The sequence below is a fragment of the Natator depressus genome, chromosome 7 (genome assembly GCF_965152275.1).
Source record: "Natator depressus isolate rNatDep1 chromosome 7, rNatDep2.hap1, whole genome shotgun sequence".
Lineage (NCBI taxonomy): Eukaryota > Metazoa > Chordata > Testudines > Cheloniidae > Natator > Natator depressus.
The window spans coordinates 103,999,373-104,015,088 of NC_134240.1; the positions used below are offsets into that span (position 1 = coordinate 103,999,373).

The following is a 15,716-nucleotide window of genomic DNA, read 5'->3' on the forward strand; positions in this document are numbered from 1 at the left end:
TCTTAGATTGTGCACATTTTAGAAGCAGAGCCAGAGGTCCAATACTCCCTTTGTAGGAGTGTTTTCATTTTCAGGGATTTCAATGGAAGTGGGAGTTCCCATTTATTGCCTCTTTTTGGTTTGGAAGCTTTACTGAAGCTTTCATAGTTATGTTCTAACAACAGCACTGGAGCAAATTCTTAAAGTATCTCAGCACTGCTGGTGTAGACTAGCACATGAAAGTGCAGAACAGAATAAGAATGAAAAATAATCCCTGGTGTGGGTGAAAAACTCAGTTAACATTTCAGAAATGTCCAGAAATGGTGGTTCAGGTTCACTGCTTGGAATGAGCAAAAGCTGGAGTTGGGAGTGTTTCTGATTTTTTCCTAACTGATTTGCTCATCCAACCATTTTCTTTAGCTGAATTGCCAGTGCACTCTCCTGGAAAGGCAAGAAAGCACAGGTTTTTGTTCCACCTCCATCTTCTCACTTGACACTAATTATTAATTGTCATCTTGTTGGTTTAATTAGATATGTGATGGCCTGCCTTCTGCTGAGAAATGTTTTCATAGAACACCTCACGCAGAATAAATTATATCCACCTGGTAAAGAAAATAGTCTGTTAATTTTAAATTAAAAAGCCCAAAAAATTATGCAGTGAGTTTAAGAAAATACTTAACTAGAAATAATTCTTACTACCAAAAGTGGGTCCATTATTTATTCGGCCCAATATTTTGCAGGCAGTGCATAATCTCTGAAAATGCTCATCAATAACAACAAATAGCTACTGGTTCTCTACAGTAACTAATTATTCTAGTAGAAACATAGCATTTGCTGGGGCCGCTTTTCCCTGTGAAGTGGTGTTTCCATTCTTTCTTAAATCCATCAGACTGATGCCTTGATCATTTTCTAGCGTCTTTTGCCCTTTTACAAAGCACTAGAATGTGTTTTTTGCTTTTCCTATTACAGTTTAGTTGTTAATGCAGCGCAAATGTCTCAGTTACCGTAAGCTTGCTGCCTACTTGGTCCTATTTAGTTTAATGAGTTGATTTGTATGGTAATTAGTAATATTTCAAAGCTGCTGTTTGTTTACTTCAGCTACTTAAAAGAGTCTTCATTAAACGTGAGTAGGAGAGTGGCATTCAGAGTAAAACGCTTTCTCTCCATGCTCGGCATCTTTCCCTTTGGGAACGGTTAATAAATATGTGCAATTTTTAAAATTTCTTTTCTCAGACCCAAATAATTATTATCACAGAAGAAATGAAATGACAACCACAGATGATCTTGATTTTAAACACCACAACTACAAAGAAATGAGACAGGTAGGCCACAGAGAATGCAATTTCAGTTCTGGCATGTGTATGTGTGGGGTGGGTGTTGGCGTGGGTGTTGGGGTCCTTATTTTAGGTAGTTGAGCTCTGTCGGCCCCTAGATTTTGTAGAGTATACTAGGGGAAAGGTGAACTTATGGGCAGTTGAGAACTGTGCATTTTCCAAATCTATCCTAACTGCAGATAAGTCTTTTCCAAAAATGCCTCTGCCAAGTTATTCTGTGAGGGCTTACAAAGGAAATTCAATGTCCATCAACAGAACTTGATATTTTTCATTTATTACTTTTGGGCAGAATGTTGGGGTGTGTTATAAACCATTACAGGAAATAAATTCTAGACCTCAGAAAGCAAGTTTATTTTTTTATGGTAACCTACTTTAAAAGGCACATGGATTTTTCCTAACAATGCATGTTTTGGCCATATGGTAGATCCAGAGCTCTCTGAGGTCAGTAGGAGCCTTTTCATTGATTTCAATAGACAGTGGATCAGCCTGCTAATATTTCCATCCAGTGTCATGTTTATATATCTGTTATTCAAATATATATTTAAGGACTTGTACTAATATTTTGGAGTTATTTAAGCTGAGCATTTTCCTCTCAAATGCCACAGGGAAAACATTAACAAAGAGTAATAAGTGGAAGGTGCAAGAGAAGGATATTTATACTTTGTCACTAGCAAAATTGCGTGCATTGAAGGAGGTATTTTATGGAGAGATATACAAAATAAAATATTATAAATCTGGAAAGATTATTTACAAATCAGAGCTTTATCATGTTACAGTTTCAGCTGTGAACATACTGTCTTACCTGGATTTGTGCATTGGTGCGCTATACTCTAAAATTTTTGTAAGTTCACATCAGTATGAACACCGCCTGCTAAAGAAGATATGATTTTTCTTTTTATTGCTGTAGTGACTTTATTACATTAAAATGGCTTTTGAAACTTTACATTTAACATTTATGTGACATTTGCAGCTTTAAAATTGGCATTTAATGTACAGGACTTTGAAATGTCAATGTGTTTTTAAACTTGTCTCTTGATGAAAAAAATCTATCTGGTCACAAAAACAAATGCTGTAATATATGGCTAAACGTTTCAGTTTCTTTCTTTTGTCAACCTTCCAGCCAATCCTAACAGGTTTCTCCACGGTGGTGGTGGCGGCATGTACCCATGCATGTTGTTCCAACAGTCTGCTCTTGTGAATATCTGGAGTGCTGAACATTGCAATATGCTCGTTCCTTGATAGCGCACCAAGAGTTCTTGAGTAACAGAATTGTGGCATATTTTAATGTATTGTGCGATCATATGAATAAAACAGAGAGGCAGGGTCAGATTCCTTACTTGGTTACCCCAGTGCAAATCTACAGTAACTCAGCTGAAATCAAAGGAGTTATTTGGGATTAATACCGCTGTAGATGCAAATAAAAATTGACTCCGGGATGAGGGACATCACGATAGGTACCAGCAGGCTCATACCATGTAAATGACCATGAACCAAAAGAAAGCTAATACTGTCAGTCTAATTTAGGCTCACCATCCTTAATTATCTCCTTTAATTCAAGTGCGGGGTGGGGGGGGGAATCTAGATTTATATCACCCCAGATATAGGTCTGGGATGTGCTAAAAAATATTTCTTCCTGTCTTGGTCTTCAAATATAAAAATAATATGCTTGGACTTGAAGTATGTGAATCATTATCTGAGTGCTGAATCTTCAGTGTATTTATACTGCATGAGTCATCATTCATTTTTATTGAGCAATTGTGTACTGAATCACACGTTTAGTTCACTAGAGATTTCATGGCCTATATTTCTAGCACAAAGATTAGACAAGTAGAAACTTAATTGGCATAATTAGTGTCAAGAACAATAAATGTAAATGCATTTTAGATCCTAATTGCACAAAGACAGGTTGGTCAGGTTTGAAATATCTTTGAAAAACAGCTTAAAAAATAATTATTTCCCTAGTTCTTCTATAAGGAGAAAATCAAGATGCGATTAAACAATTGTAAGGGCTGTGAGCTGGACAGCTGTGAACTATGTCCTTTGCCGTGCTTTCTCAAGTTGTGTGCTTCTGTGTAGTAGTAGCTCGTTTTGTAGCACTCTTGTCATTGGGCAGATGGTTCGGGGTATGATTGGAGGAGATCTAATATCACTGCAACATATCTTTGGTGACACTAGAGAATTTAATCATTATCTTTGAGTCTTTAAACAGACAGCCTGGCACAACAGCTTTAAGAGACATGTAGGTTTCCCCATGTGTTCACTGTGCAATTTATTAATGACAGCTTTGTTAACTACTTCACTTCTGACCATGTTAGAAGAGATAAATAACGAATGTGTTTTCCACTCTGGTTGTTTATCATAGACACTGAAGAGGGACCGGCAGAAAGTGCTTCATGGACCACATTTTGGGAGCCACTATCTTAGGCTTCAATCCATAAGCTATTTACAAAAGGCAGGGAATTTTACCCCAAGTGCATTCAAAGCTCTCTGTGAAATCAGTGTGAACATTCTCCATGCATCTGAGAGCGGGGTTTAGCCTACAGTCTAAAAAGTATGTTCCTGTTACATTCATGTTTGTACATGAGCATGTTAGAATGATTTGAAAAAGAATGCACTCCCCAGGATAATTTAGGGAGTGGCCATTTGATCACACATGGATGCCTGCAAATAGGATCATTAAGGCAAAACTCTTCTGCTAAACCAAACCCCTAACTACACTCAAGGCAGATGAAACTTCAGATGATTTGGGAGTAGATACTTTTTATTTCTAGCAAATATTTTTCACAGCATTTTGTGCATTGTGAAGAGAGAGGGTCCTGAACCAAAACCAGGAATCCAAACATCCCTAAACTTCAGAAAAGTTCAGATCCCAAATCTGGGCCCTGTCTCTATAATGGACTAAAACAAATGCTCAGGGCCTTATTTTTGTCTGGAAAATATTACCTGATTTCAGTGGGAGTTACTTGTATCCTCTGGGAGAGAGAATCAGGCCCCGAGCAGCCCTGAACTTTGAGAAAGTTGATCCAGTGTTTCAGCTCAGGCCCATCTTTAATTATGGAGGTGGTATGATGATGATATTGAAAATTCCTCTGAATTCAGCAGGACTGTGTATGTTACCAATAGAACAGCTCCACTGGAGGGTGAAATACAACCAGGTCTGGAGGCTCAGAGCAAGGTCCACCACACCCCGTTAGCCCCACCTTAGGGCTGTGTGGAAAGGGTCAGTCCTGCTGTTCCGAGAGTCTTGTAGCCCTCAGATACAACTGAGGTGGTTTCTGCATTAGCCCCCAAAAGTCCAGTGAATGAAGGGGCTCTGTAGTTAGGCCTGGGAAGGAACCACAGGACTGGTCCCTCCGTGGATCCTGTGGTCCAAAACCCCTTCATAGAGTGCATGAAATGGCAGTGGTCACTATTCAAGTCCATAGGCCAGAAGAGCATTTTCAGCTGAGCTCTATTGCAGTCCTACTCCTTCCCCAAAGATTGGGTGGCCAGTTAGTTCTGGACTCAAAACACATTCCCTTTGTGTGAGAAGGGGAGAATCACATCCTCAGAGCCCAGTCCAATGGGCAGAATTTATGCAGTTTTCCCAGTGTGTTAATAGAGTAAATAATTGTTGATTACAAACAAATAATAATTGTCAATTAGCAAAATTGCTCCTGGAAATGCTTTATAACCCTGCTGGTTGTTAATAACACTCAGACTGCTTATTACCATAGATTGTCTTTGACAGTTTGTGCAGGCAGAAGGAAAAAGCTGTCTGAGCTTTCAGGTGGCCTATTGTGCAATTTATATTGTAGATAGGAAAGAAAAATGAGTATGAAAACATGTTCATTCATATCCCTTATTCAGTACCATTACCCCATCCGTGGAAGACCTTGCAGTGCCAAAGATCCAATGGCAATTGTTAAGGAGAGAGAATAACACAGAATACTTCAGTTGTGAGGATTATTTTGGAACACTGTTTATTCTTTATAAAATTCCACGGTGAGGGGCTGACTCAGTTTTAAGAGTAAAAAATTATAAAAGTTACTCCACAATTAGCGTCATGTGCTCCACGTTTAAATATAGACTGAATTTTTATTCCCAGTTTATCAACTCCTTAACATTTGAGTTTATATGGAAACATGAACTATCTTCATTATACCTGCACTGCTAGGCTCTGTTAGAATACTAAGAGATAATGCAAAATGTAATGCATGATACACCTAGGCCCCAATTCAAAAATTAAGCATGTTGTTCATTAAAGTAATGGAAATATTCCCATTGATTTCAGTCCCCAGTTCAAGGGCCTGATCCCAAGGCATACTGAAGTTAGTAGAAATATTCCCATTGACTCCAATAGGTCTGGATCAGGCTTACGGTGCTCTCCTGAATAAGAATAAACTTAAGTTCTTAAGTGCTTTCCTGATTTGGAGCCCAAGATACTATAGTGATAGGCATGTCTGAGATGCTTCAGCTCTCTTCCCCTAGTCCTTCAAGGGGCTCTGCATTGCTCAGAGGCCTGTTCCCACATGGAAATGGAAAATGGTGCAAGGCTCTGCCCATGTGGAGTTTTTTGCAGAATCAAAGCCTAAGTAAGAACTGATATGGATAGCTATGAGTCAAATACATTTTTTCATTTCATTATCTATAAATTAGAGAAAGGGAATTCCATCCTGCTATAATAGAGCTCCTTTCATGTTTCACAATGGCTATACATTTTACTCATTTGGCTTTGTATGGTAGATAATTCAAGATAAAAATGATTTGCTTTGTGCAGTAAATACATGTTTCTGGTCCAGTGTCCTTTTGACCATGAATTTTGAGACTACCATCAGAAGAACAGTCACTTAACCAAAATATTGGAAAGTTTTAAAAATTATTCTAATTTAAATATGCATTTTTAGTTGGAATAACAAACATATTCAGGTGATATATTCTAAATGATAAGAACAGAGGATAATGAGTTACCAATATACAAAGTAAGACCAAATTAAAGAATAAATGAAAAAAATAGAGGAGTGGGAAAAGGAGGAGGATGGAGTAGGGGAGAGAAAAGTGATAGGGAGGTCATGATTAATCAAAAAATGGTTCTAGTTTTATTCCATTCATTATGGGTAAGGGAAGTTCCTTATAATTATTTTTCACTTTAATTATCAAAAAGTGACCCTTCAAATGTAAACTCATACTTAAACAGGAACTTGCATAATAGGGTCCCCAAAAACTGCTGACCGGATATCCTCAAACAAAGAAAAATTGATGTATATGCCAAGATAGGTAGGTGAGCCAATATTAGTGTTACTAATCAGCTTATTACACCTACAAGTTGTGCACACAGCTAGCCTATGGATTCACATGCTCTTATTACCGGTAACTCATCCTCCCTTCCTCCCCTGCTATCATTGTTTCATCCACCCTCTATATCTTTTAGATGATAAGCCCTTTGAGGCAGTGACAGTCTTGTGTTTTGCTAATTGTTTATACAGAACCTACAATGATGGGGTCCTGACCTAGCTGAGGCATTTAGAAGCTACTGTGATATCAAAACATTGACGGTGGTGGTGGTGATGATGATGATGATGATAGTAATAAAGGAATTTGTCTTAAATTAAGATGGTGGGAGTGTCATTCTGCATTGCAATTTCCAGATGAGGATGGACTTTAAATTGCGGAAGAAAGTTGTTCTTTTATTTGTAAAATTGGTCTGTATGTTTAGCGAACGTACAAAAATATCACATCATTTAGTCTATTTGCAATGTGATTATAAATAGAACTGCACTCTTTTGTGGGTGGAATTTTGGTGATGTTTTCACCAATGTGAATTGTGTTTTCCCCTTAGATTTGCTAAATTGGAGCCTGGGTATTGGACATATCTAATTATTGCGTTCCTAAAATCGTCAGCCCTGTTGTCATCCAGTATTGTTTCTAAATTAATGCTGTGTGAACAAAGTTATGTTATGCTACAATACTTGCTCAGTAGGGTATGTAAAATCTAGTAAAGAAATGATTGTCTAATTCTTATTCCCTCGGATTCCAATTTACAGTAAAATCTTTATTTCTTTAAATAATCCTTTCCAGTGAACAAAATCAATGCAACAAAATCAAGGCCCTTCTTATAATTCAAAACTGTTTTCTATTATTTCTTATTAGGACCTCGTGCTTTGAACTCGCACATTTGTTTCTTTTAATCCAACTGATACTTATGCGGGGGTACAAAAATTGAACTCAGTTGTCACTAATGGTCAAGCAGTATTTGGTGTATAACACTGACATACAGTTAATTTGCAACAAGACAGACATTACAGTACCTATCAGTTCAGCAGGTTTGAATGTCATGTACATTAACTGCATACTCACCTATAAATCTCTGAATTTACAGATGTGCATGAAAAAAACCACCACCAAGCCAGAGAAATATTACCCCATATAAAAACTATGTTAATCTCACAAGCCATGCACATATCTGATGCTACCTTGAGCCAGGCAATGTCACATGTAGTAGCATGTTGACTGGCCTTGCTACAGATACTTAACCCAAACCTCTGAAAAGTTTTAAGGTTCAATGACATATTGATGAAAGATGAGAAATTTCCCATTCTTTCCTGTATGTCTGCACACAGTGGGGACAGTTCAGGTTATGTAGCATGCTCTCCCCCTTTCAGATGAGGCTTATCTTGCTATTCTTTCCACATCGATATCAATTCATGCTGCGATCCTACCACAGATTTCATACTGTAATCTGAGCAGAGTTGGACTTGGTCTGTACTCAGGTGGAGGCCTCCAGATATAATCAAAATGCTTCAAAAATGTTTTAAAATGATTCAACAGGTGATGTTCTTCCCTCTTACATAACCAGAACCCCAGTATGAGGTCAGGGGTACAATGCTTCTGGAGGTATCCTCTACTGGACTGAATATTTGACTAGGGGCCTGGAACCCCTGCATTCCAGTCACAACTCACCACTAACTCACTGTGTCTCAGACCCCATTGTAAAAAAAAGGAAGTAATTATTATATTTACCTATCTCACAGGAGTGTTGAGAGGATTATTCACGTAATTATTGTTAGTGCTCTGAAAATGTCAAGTGCTATATCCAGGAGTACAAAGTATTATTATTTTTATTTATTTTTATTATGACTGTTCCTCCTCTTAGATCCTTAATTTAAATAATGTCAGATGTAAGAAGGATTTTGAACTTCACCCACACAGTCCTGTTCTAGCAGACTGTTATGCTTGTTCTAGCTGAATGAAAGTTTGGTTCTGAGCCAGCAGACCTATAACAGTCTCCAAAATTGATTTTTCAACAATTTTGTTTTCAGCTTCAACTTTTCGTTTCAACATCTCAGAAAAAGTAGAATGAATATAGTATCTTTCCCCTACATCCAGTTTTGGATCATAGACTCATCTAAACCTTGAATGAATTATAATCAATATTGTGTGTATATATATATATTTAGTACATATATATAAAATATACATAAGTGCATCATTTTTTCTTTGACAGTTGATGAAAGTTGTGAATGAAATGTGTCCGAATATCACGAGAATTTACAACATTGGAAAAAGCCACCAAGGTCTAAAGCTGTATGCTGTCGAGATCTCAGACAACCCGGGAGAACACGAAGTTGGTTAGGATTATATTCTGATTAAATCTATTTCAGGGTGGTTTTATTTTATTTTTTAATTCCACACATCTGTAGCAATTATCACTGAAGAAACTTAGGTTCACTGCAGCAATGATTTTGAACGTGTGTGGGAGGAACTTCAGCGTTATATTTCTAATAGGAGAAGAAAAGATTGAACATAAATAGAAGACATTATGGGAGTGGGATCCAATTAATTAATGCTAATGGGTTATTATCTTTACAAATTTTTTAAAAAAATATAGAGTGGATTTTGGTGCAGTGGAATGTGATTGGCTTACAGCCCTCAAGACTGAAGTTTCATGTTTATCTGTAGAATATGTGTACCACAAGCACAGGTAGCTCAAATTTCCCTCCATTGCCCCACGAATGTTCTGGGCATAGTGTCTGGTGGTGAGACTGTAGTTCAATCTACATTCCGTCTCTCAATTGAGAATACCAACAAGGATGCTGATATGATGGTGGGATTGGTATGTAGAAGGGAGGAAGATTCAGCTGACACAAAGGTGTGTAGCAATGCGCATGATGGGGAACTGTCCATCACGTGCTGTGTGCATTGCAGTGCTGCGCTTTAGGTGAAGAAACTGCACGCTGCCATTTAGAGTCAAGGTTTAGCTGTACCCATGTGGCGTGATCTAACTCTGTGATCTGGACTGAGACCACCAAGTCATGTCACATAAGCCACTGAAGGCTTTAACATTTTAATGAATATCAGCTATCACTGACCAGTCACTTTGGCTGAACTTAAACCAAGGCGAAGGGTTCCATAACATAGCATAGAACTACTTACCCATTCAGTCCATTTAGCCTTCATGGATTGCATTCACAACCAGTGTCCCACACATGCCCATGTAATAATTATGAGTATGTCTGTTTCCCCGGGCAGAATCTAACATTTAGATGGGAAATTACTACACACAAATGGTTGCAAATGCAAATATTTCAAGCATATTTGTGGAGGCCACTTGAAAAATCTAGTCAGTGGTCTTCATATGCAGTATGTGCACTCCTTCTTAATGCATTAGGTGGCAGTTAGTTCCATATTTCCTAGTCTAGTGACATTCTGAAGGATATAATTATTCCAAACACTACCAGTGAGATGCAAATAAAACCTCCTTCTCCCATCATGTGCCTGTGAAGGAAGAATTTGGTCACTAGGTATAATAGTCTACAGTACCTATTGTTTGTTAGTGGTATATATGGTTAAAGGGGAGTTGAATACATCCTGTAAGAACTATGCAGTAAAGGACAACAAATATTGTGGCATTTAATAAAACCTTGCCAAATAAGTATGAATCATTGTTTTAGATTAATGAATGAAAAAGAGAGCTTGAGGTCAGAGACGTGTTCTACAGTCAGCAAGAGACTCTGTATTATGTATCTATCCTTTATTTATGGAGAGATTTGTCATGTTATCGTTTAAAATCATAGATCTTTTAAAATGGTGTTCTATATCAGTGTTTTCCTGTAATTGGAAAATAGAAAAAAATATAATTTAATTTTGCAGTATGTTTTTCAATGGAAAACGTACCCTAAATGCTTTACATGGTTGCTGTAGATATTATCAATACATAATTAAGTTATGGATAGGAGCAATGGGAAAGAGAAATTAAGTTGTATAGGTAAGTTAGAAAAGAGACATTTTTTTCAGCTGAGATGTGTTTATTTTGGGGGCTGACCCAATCCCCTATGAAGCCAGTGGAAAGAATCCCATTGACTCCAATAGGTGTTGGGTTGGATCTTTGGTTTGCTCCACTAACTACATTCCTGTCCTGTTTGTTTTCAACAGGTGAGCCAGAATTTCGCTACATTGCGGGGGCTCATGGGAACGAGGTGCTTGGACGTGAGCTAATGCTTTTGTTAATGCAATTTATGTGCCAGGAATATCTGGCTGGGAACCCACGCATTGCACGCCTTATTGAGGACACCAGAATTCATCTCCTTCCTTCAATCAACCCAGATGGATACGAGATGGCATATGAAGTGGTAATGTGACTGTCAACATTACTAGCAATTATCTTATTCATAGTAGATTGGTAAAATATGCTCCCATTATCATGATTTAAAAAAAAATGATGAAATTTGGATATAATCCAAATAAACAAAGCCAATAAAGCAACACTCCAAAAGGAAAAGCAGAACCCACTGAGATACCTTATTCGTAAAAACTGGAGTGAACGGTGTTCCAGATGATCTCAGTTGCTGTGAGGGCACCTAGGGAAAGAGACTGCCTGTAGGATAGCCAGGACACACACCATATAGGGTAGCGTAGTTCAATATGAGCATCTTCAATTGAATTTGGAAACCTAATGGTAGTCAGTGTTGTCTATAGTTCGCATGTGTGATGTGTACCACCTGAGAAGCACAGCTAAGCAAACAAGCAGTTGCAATCTACACCAGCTGAAATTTCAGACTGCTCTGTAAGTGCAGCCCAGTGGAGAGAGCACTGCAGTCCTTCAGTGTGGAAGGAACAAAGGCTTGGAGAATTGTGGATCCACATCCAAGTGGAAAAATTGCATGCCCCCTGATCAGATGGAAAAAGCTATCAGGGTTACTCCGTAGATGCCAAGAATCCAAAAGGACCCAGAGTTTGTAAATCTCAGTCTCAACATATAAATGTTCCCCCTCCATAAAGGGAGTATCTGTCACCTCTACCATATCATCTGGAAATTTTCCTCCACGCACACTCTTTGTCTTGTTCTAAATAACTACTCTTTTTATATTTTTAATTTGAATGGATACTAGATGATTACAACTTTTCTTCTTCCGGTTCTGAACTTATATGACAAACATCACGGTCGAAACCCATGACAATTCATGAAAGCCAAAAATATGTTTATGACATTTTGAGTAATTAAGATGAAATGATATGAGTGAAACTAGTAAAATGAAATTCTGTAATATTTAACTGGCACATCTATCTCAAGAATTTAATTTCATTCACCTTGGGGAGGAGTGTATAGCTAATAGTTAATAAATGACAATGATCTATTTTAATATAGCATCTTTCATTTCAAAGGATCCCAAAATGCTTTATACCCTTTACTGCCTCTATATAGACTTGTGGATAATTGTGTGTGTGTGTGTCTTTAACACAGTGGGTCAGATCCTTGACCTCTGCTAAGGTTGCTTTGTGCTCTTGAAGTGACACAAAGAAATCTTAAACTGGCCATAAAAGGGCTACTGAAGATTTCTCCAAAATAGTCAACTTTATACCGCTTTCTCTAGCATGGAGTGAACATGTCAGGGACAGGATGGGACTAGGATGGAGCACACAGCCTCATCCAATCAAGTCATCCCTGTGCAGCTTCCAGGTGCTGTAATTTAGAGCAGTCCATAGTTCACTACAATTAGAATGCATTCACCTGCCAGAGAAGTACAGTCGCTCGGGATAAAATTCAACACAGACAGTAACACTCCATAGCACTACCAGCCAGAGATTGAAGAATAGAGTAGTTTATCCAGTTGGAACTTCAGCAGAAAGATTAGGCAGACAGAATATAATTCCCAATGCTAGAATCAGACCAAGATAGCAGGCACCCATACTCCTAGAAAAGAGTTCATTAGGATCCTACATAGCTACAAACATTTAAGACCTTGAATTTATGTTTCTGTGGAAAGATGCATGCAGCTGTTCAGTGTAACACAAGCTTGATTGGCGATAACACAGTGAACGATTTGAAAATTTTGTCACAGGGTTCGGAATTAGGAGGCTGGTCTTTAGGAAGATGGACTCAGGATGGCATTGACATCAACAATAATTTCCCTGATTTAAATACCATGCTTTGGGAAGCTGAAGATAGGAAGAAGTTTCAGAGAAAGGTCCCAAATCATCATATTCCAATTCCAGAATGGTACCGTTCTGAAAATACTACAGTAAGTACAAGTAGCTCCAGAGAGAAAGGGAGAGAGAAAAGAAGATGGGGTGAACTAGGGATGAAACCTCATGAGATATTTGTATAAAAGCTTTTAAGAGCCTATTTGTTATTCAGAAACTTAAATCAGGAAGAGAGTTAGTACACATAGCAGTGCATATTAAAACTTAAATTCTCCCCCCTGACTTTCATTAACTTCATTTGTTTTAAATAGTGAGAATTATTGTAATTATATTAATTTTGTAAGGTATTTGTTTATATACCTCTTTTTTAAAATTATTTTGGAGAGACTGAGTTTTCCATCATTTTAATGAGACATCTCCATCGGTTTGTGAGATCGCAGAGCTCTTTAGAAAAGACAAGACTAGACATCAGGCAAATTTCCCCTAGGTTTCCTACTGAATTTTCCTTAAAATAAATAAATAATATCTCTTAACAGATCAGACTCCATCTTATATGCAAAACCATCTCAGTGACCTGTGTTAATTGCACATAGTGGATAATAATACAAAGACATTAAGTCATTTCTGCATGTCTTACTTTAACAGTGGCCAATATTTCGAATGGCTGAATATAGCCATCTTGAGATGAAATGAGGGGAAGGCACTTAACCCTTGTGAACTCTGTGTGATTTAGAAATATTTTCATACTTAAGCCTCTTCAGTTTGCAAATTCTTTCATTTCCATTGACACGAATGGGAGCAAAGGCAGGGCCTTGGCTGCTGCTACAGAGTGCATGCACTCTCACTTCTGAACTGGCTGTTTACCAGTTTGGCACCCCAGCATAAGGTTGAGCAATATGAAGGCTGTATTTTATACTGGTTGCTAGCTGCCTCAAGATATACAGCCAGTGGCCACAAGGATGCAGGGAAGTGCTGAATACATCCCCCTTTCCCTTTCTCATTCACTTTCTGCTGGCTACAGGGAAGAGGGTGACACAGGAATTGCAAGGCTCTGTGCTAACAGAGGATCCCCTTGTATTCAGGTATGCTGGCTTTAGGGTCCCTTTGCACCAGTGGCTTAGCATTAAGTGACCAATGTGCCTCTGAAGATTGAGGTCATAGTTTCTAAGTGATAGGAGCTTTGCAGCTAAATCGTCATATATTGCTTTAGTTTTAATATCTCACAATAGAATATGAACAGAATTAAAGAAGGAACAAAATCAAAAACTTGACTCTGAACTTTGAATTCCTGAGAGTTTGGGTTCAAATCCTTGGCTCTCATTCTACCTTCTGTAGTTCAAATGGCCCTGTTTTCCAAATTCTGGTGCAGAAGCAGACAACTTTTCATGAAAAATAAGTGATTCTTCCAAGCATTTAGCCTGAGATGGTAAATTTCACAAGAGAAGGGGAACTTTTCAAGATTTTCAGCATTTTGCTCCAAAATTGTATGAATACTACTCATGGGATTTCAGATCTATTGAATTCAAATGTGAACCCAAACCCTAGTTCTGATTTGGCTTCAGACCATATGTTAAACCTAAGGCATAATTGAATACCATCTCTTTGGTCACTGTCCAAATAAGTAAGGACTACTGAATTTCACACCTCCCATTGAAGCTGTTGTTTCTTTTCCATCCAGGTGGCAGTTGAGACTCGAGCAGTGATAGCATGGATGGAAAAAATTCCATTTGTACTGGGTGGCAATTTACAAGGAGGAGAACTGGTTGTTGCATACCCGTATGATATGGTTCGATCTACATGGAAAACTCAGGAGCACACACCTACCCCTGATGACCATGTATTTCGGTGGTTGGCATATTCATATGCATCTACTCACCGACTAATGACAGATGCCAGAAGGAGAGTATGCCATACAGAGGATTTTCAGAAGGAAGATGGGACTGTTAATGGGGCTTCATGGCATACAGTTGCTGGAAGTAAGTGTCTGAAGAAACTTTGCCTAGGATTCATTGTAGAACAAGCCTGGTAAAAGCTATAACACTGTAATTTTATGGTACTTGTCACACAATTCATGACAGGTAAACACCTCCACTGAGAGAATAATAGACCTTAATGAAATCTGCCCTTTTGCATTTCATAAGATGTCCATGGATTGACAGAGAGCTGTCAAAATTTCCTTGCAAATACCTCATTTACTGCTGATGTTTTCCAAAGGTGTGCATGTCATACTGTATTTATTAAACACATTTAAAAGTTGCCTGTCACAAGTCAGCCACATCAAGTGCCATACGGTCCACTCCAAAATTAAAATTGATCCAAAAGAACCAACCAGCCCAAGACCACTGACAGGAAGGAACATGCCAACCTTAAGCATGTCACTCCACCAACAAAATGTACCATTACCTTACAAAGGATGGAGGAAAAGAGGAGTAGCAAATGCCATAATCAAAGGAGTACCCCCAAAATGATAAATAGCAAGTAAGATAAAGAGCTCTAATAAAGAAAATGGCATGTAAAACCACGTACTTGTATCTATTTACAGTTGTTATTGTCATATTTAATGTAAATAGATACAAGTTTGTGGTTTTACATGCCATTTTCTTTATTAGAGCTTTTGGTCTTGCTTGTTATTTAGCACCATCCTCACTGTATAAACAGTGCTCCTTTTATTGGATCAGGCAAAGTTAATTTTGGCTGGCACTGAAGCGAAGCTTATTGCACTTTAAAATATGTTTCACTATGTTAAAAACAACTGAACAAATTCAGGGAAAGAGATGGTGAACTGTCCACATTACAAAAACAGTTCCTGCAGATAAGGGTCCATGCATTATGCAAATTCTGAAAACTTGGAAAGTTGACTGCCTAATTATTGAATTTGACTTTAATTTTCTTAAATGCTGTATAAACCTGATTATGAATCGATACAACAAAGATAAGGCTGGCAGTATCACTAACAGCTATAGCAGTAAGTAACTGGCTACAGCATAGACGCTGAGTAATATA

General features: G+C 38.0%; 2 protein-coding genes across 4 annotated transcripts in view; one reads left to right on the plus strand and one right to left on the minus strand.

The window, feature by feature from the left end:
- Window positions 1-15,716, plus strand: part of CPXM2 (carboxypeptidase X, M14 family member 2) — a 104,065-nt gene that overhangs the window by 72,046 nt on the left and 16,303 nt on the right. For all 3 annotated transcript variants that reach the window (XM_074959203.1, XM_074959202.1, XM_074959201.1), the window contains 5 exons: window positions 1,213-1,301; window positions 8,797-8,920; window positions 10,725-10,921; window positions 12,632-12,811; window positions 14,392-14,689. In XM_074959203.1, the coding sequence (XP_074815304.1) occupies window positions 1,213-1,301; window positions 8,797-8,920; window positions 10,725-10,921; window positions 12,632-12,811; window positions 14,392-14,689 (888 nt within the window). The remainder of the gene's footprint in view (window positions 1-1,212; window positions 1,302-8,796; window positions 8,921-10,724; window positions 10,922-12,631; window positions 12,812-14,391; window positions 14,690-15,716) is intronic.
- Window positions 1-15,716, minus strand: part of GPR26 (G protein-coupled receptor 26) — a 101,695-nt gene that overhangs the window by 3,683 nt on the left and 82,296 nt on the right. The gene's annotated exons all lie outside the window — the stretch shown is intronic.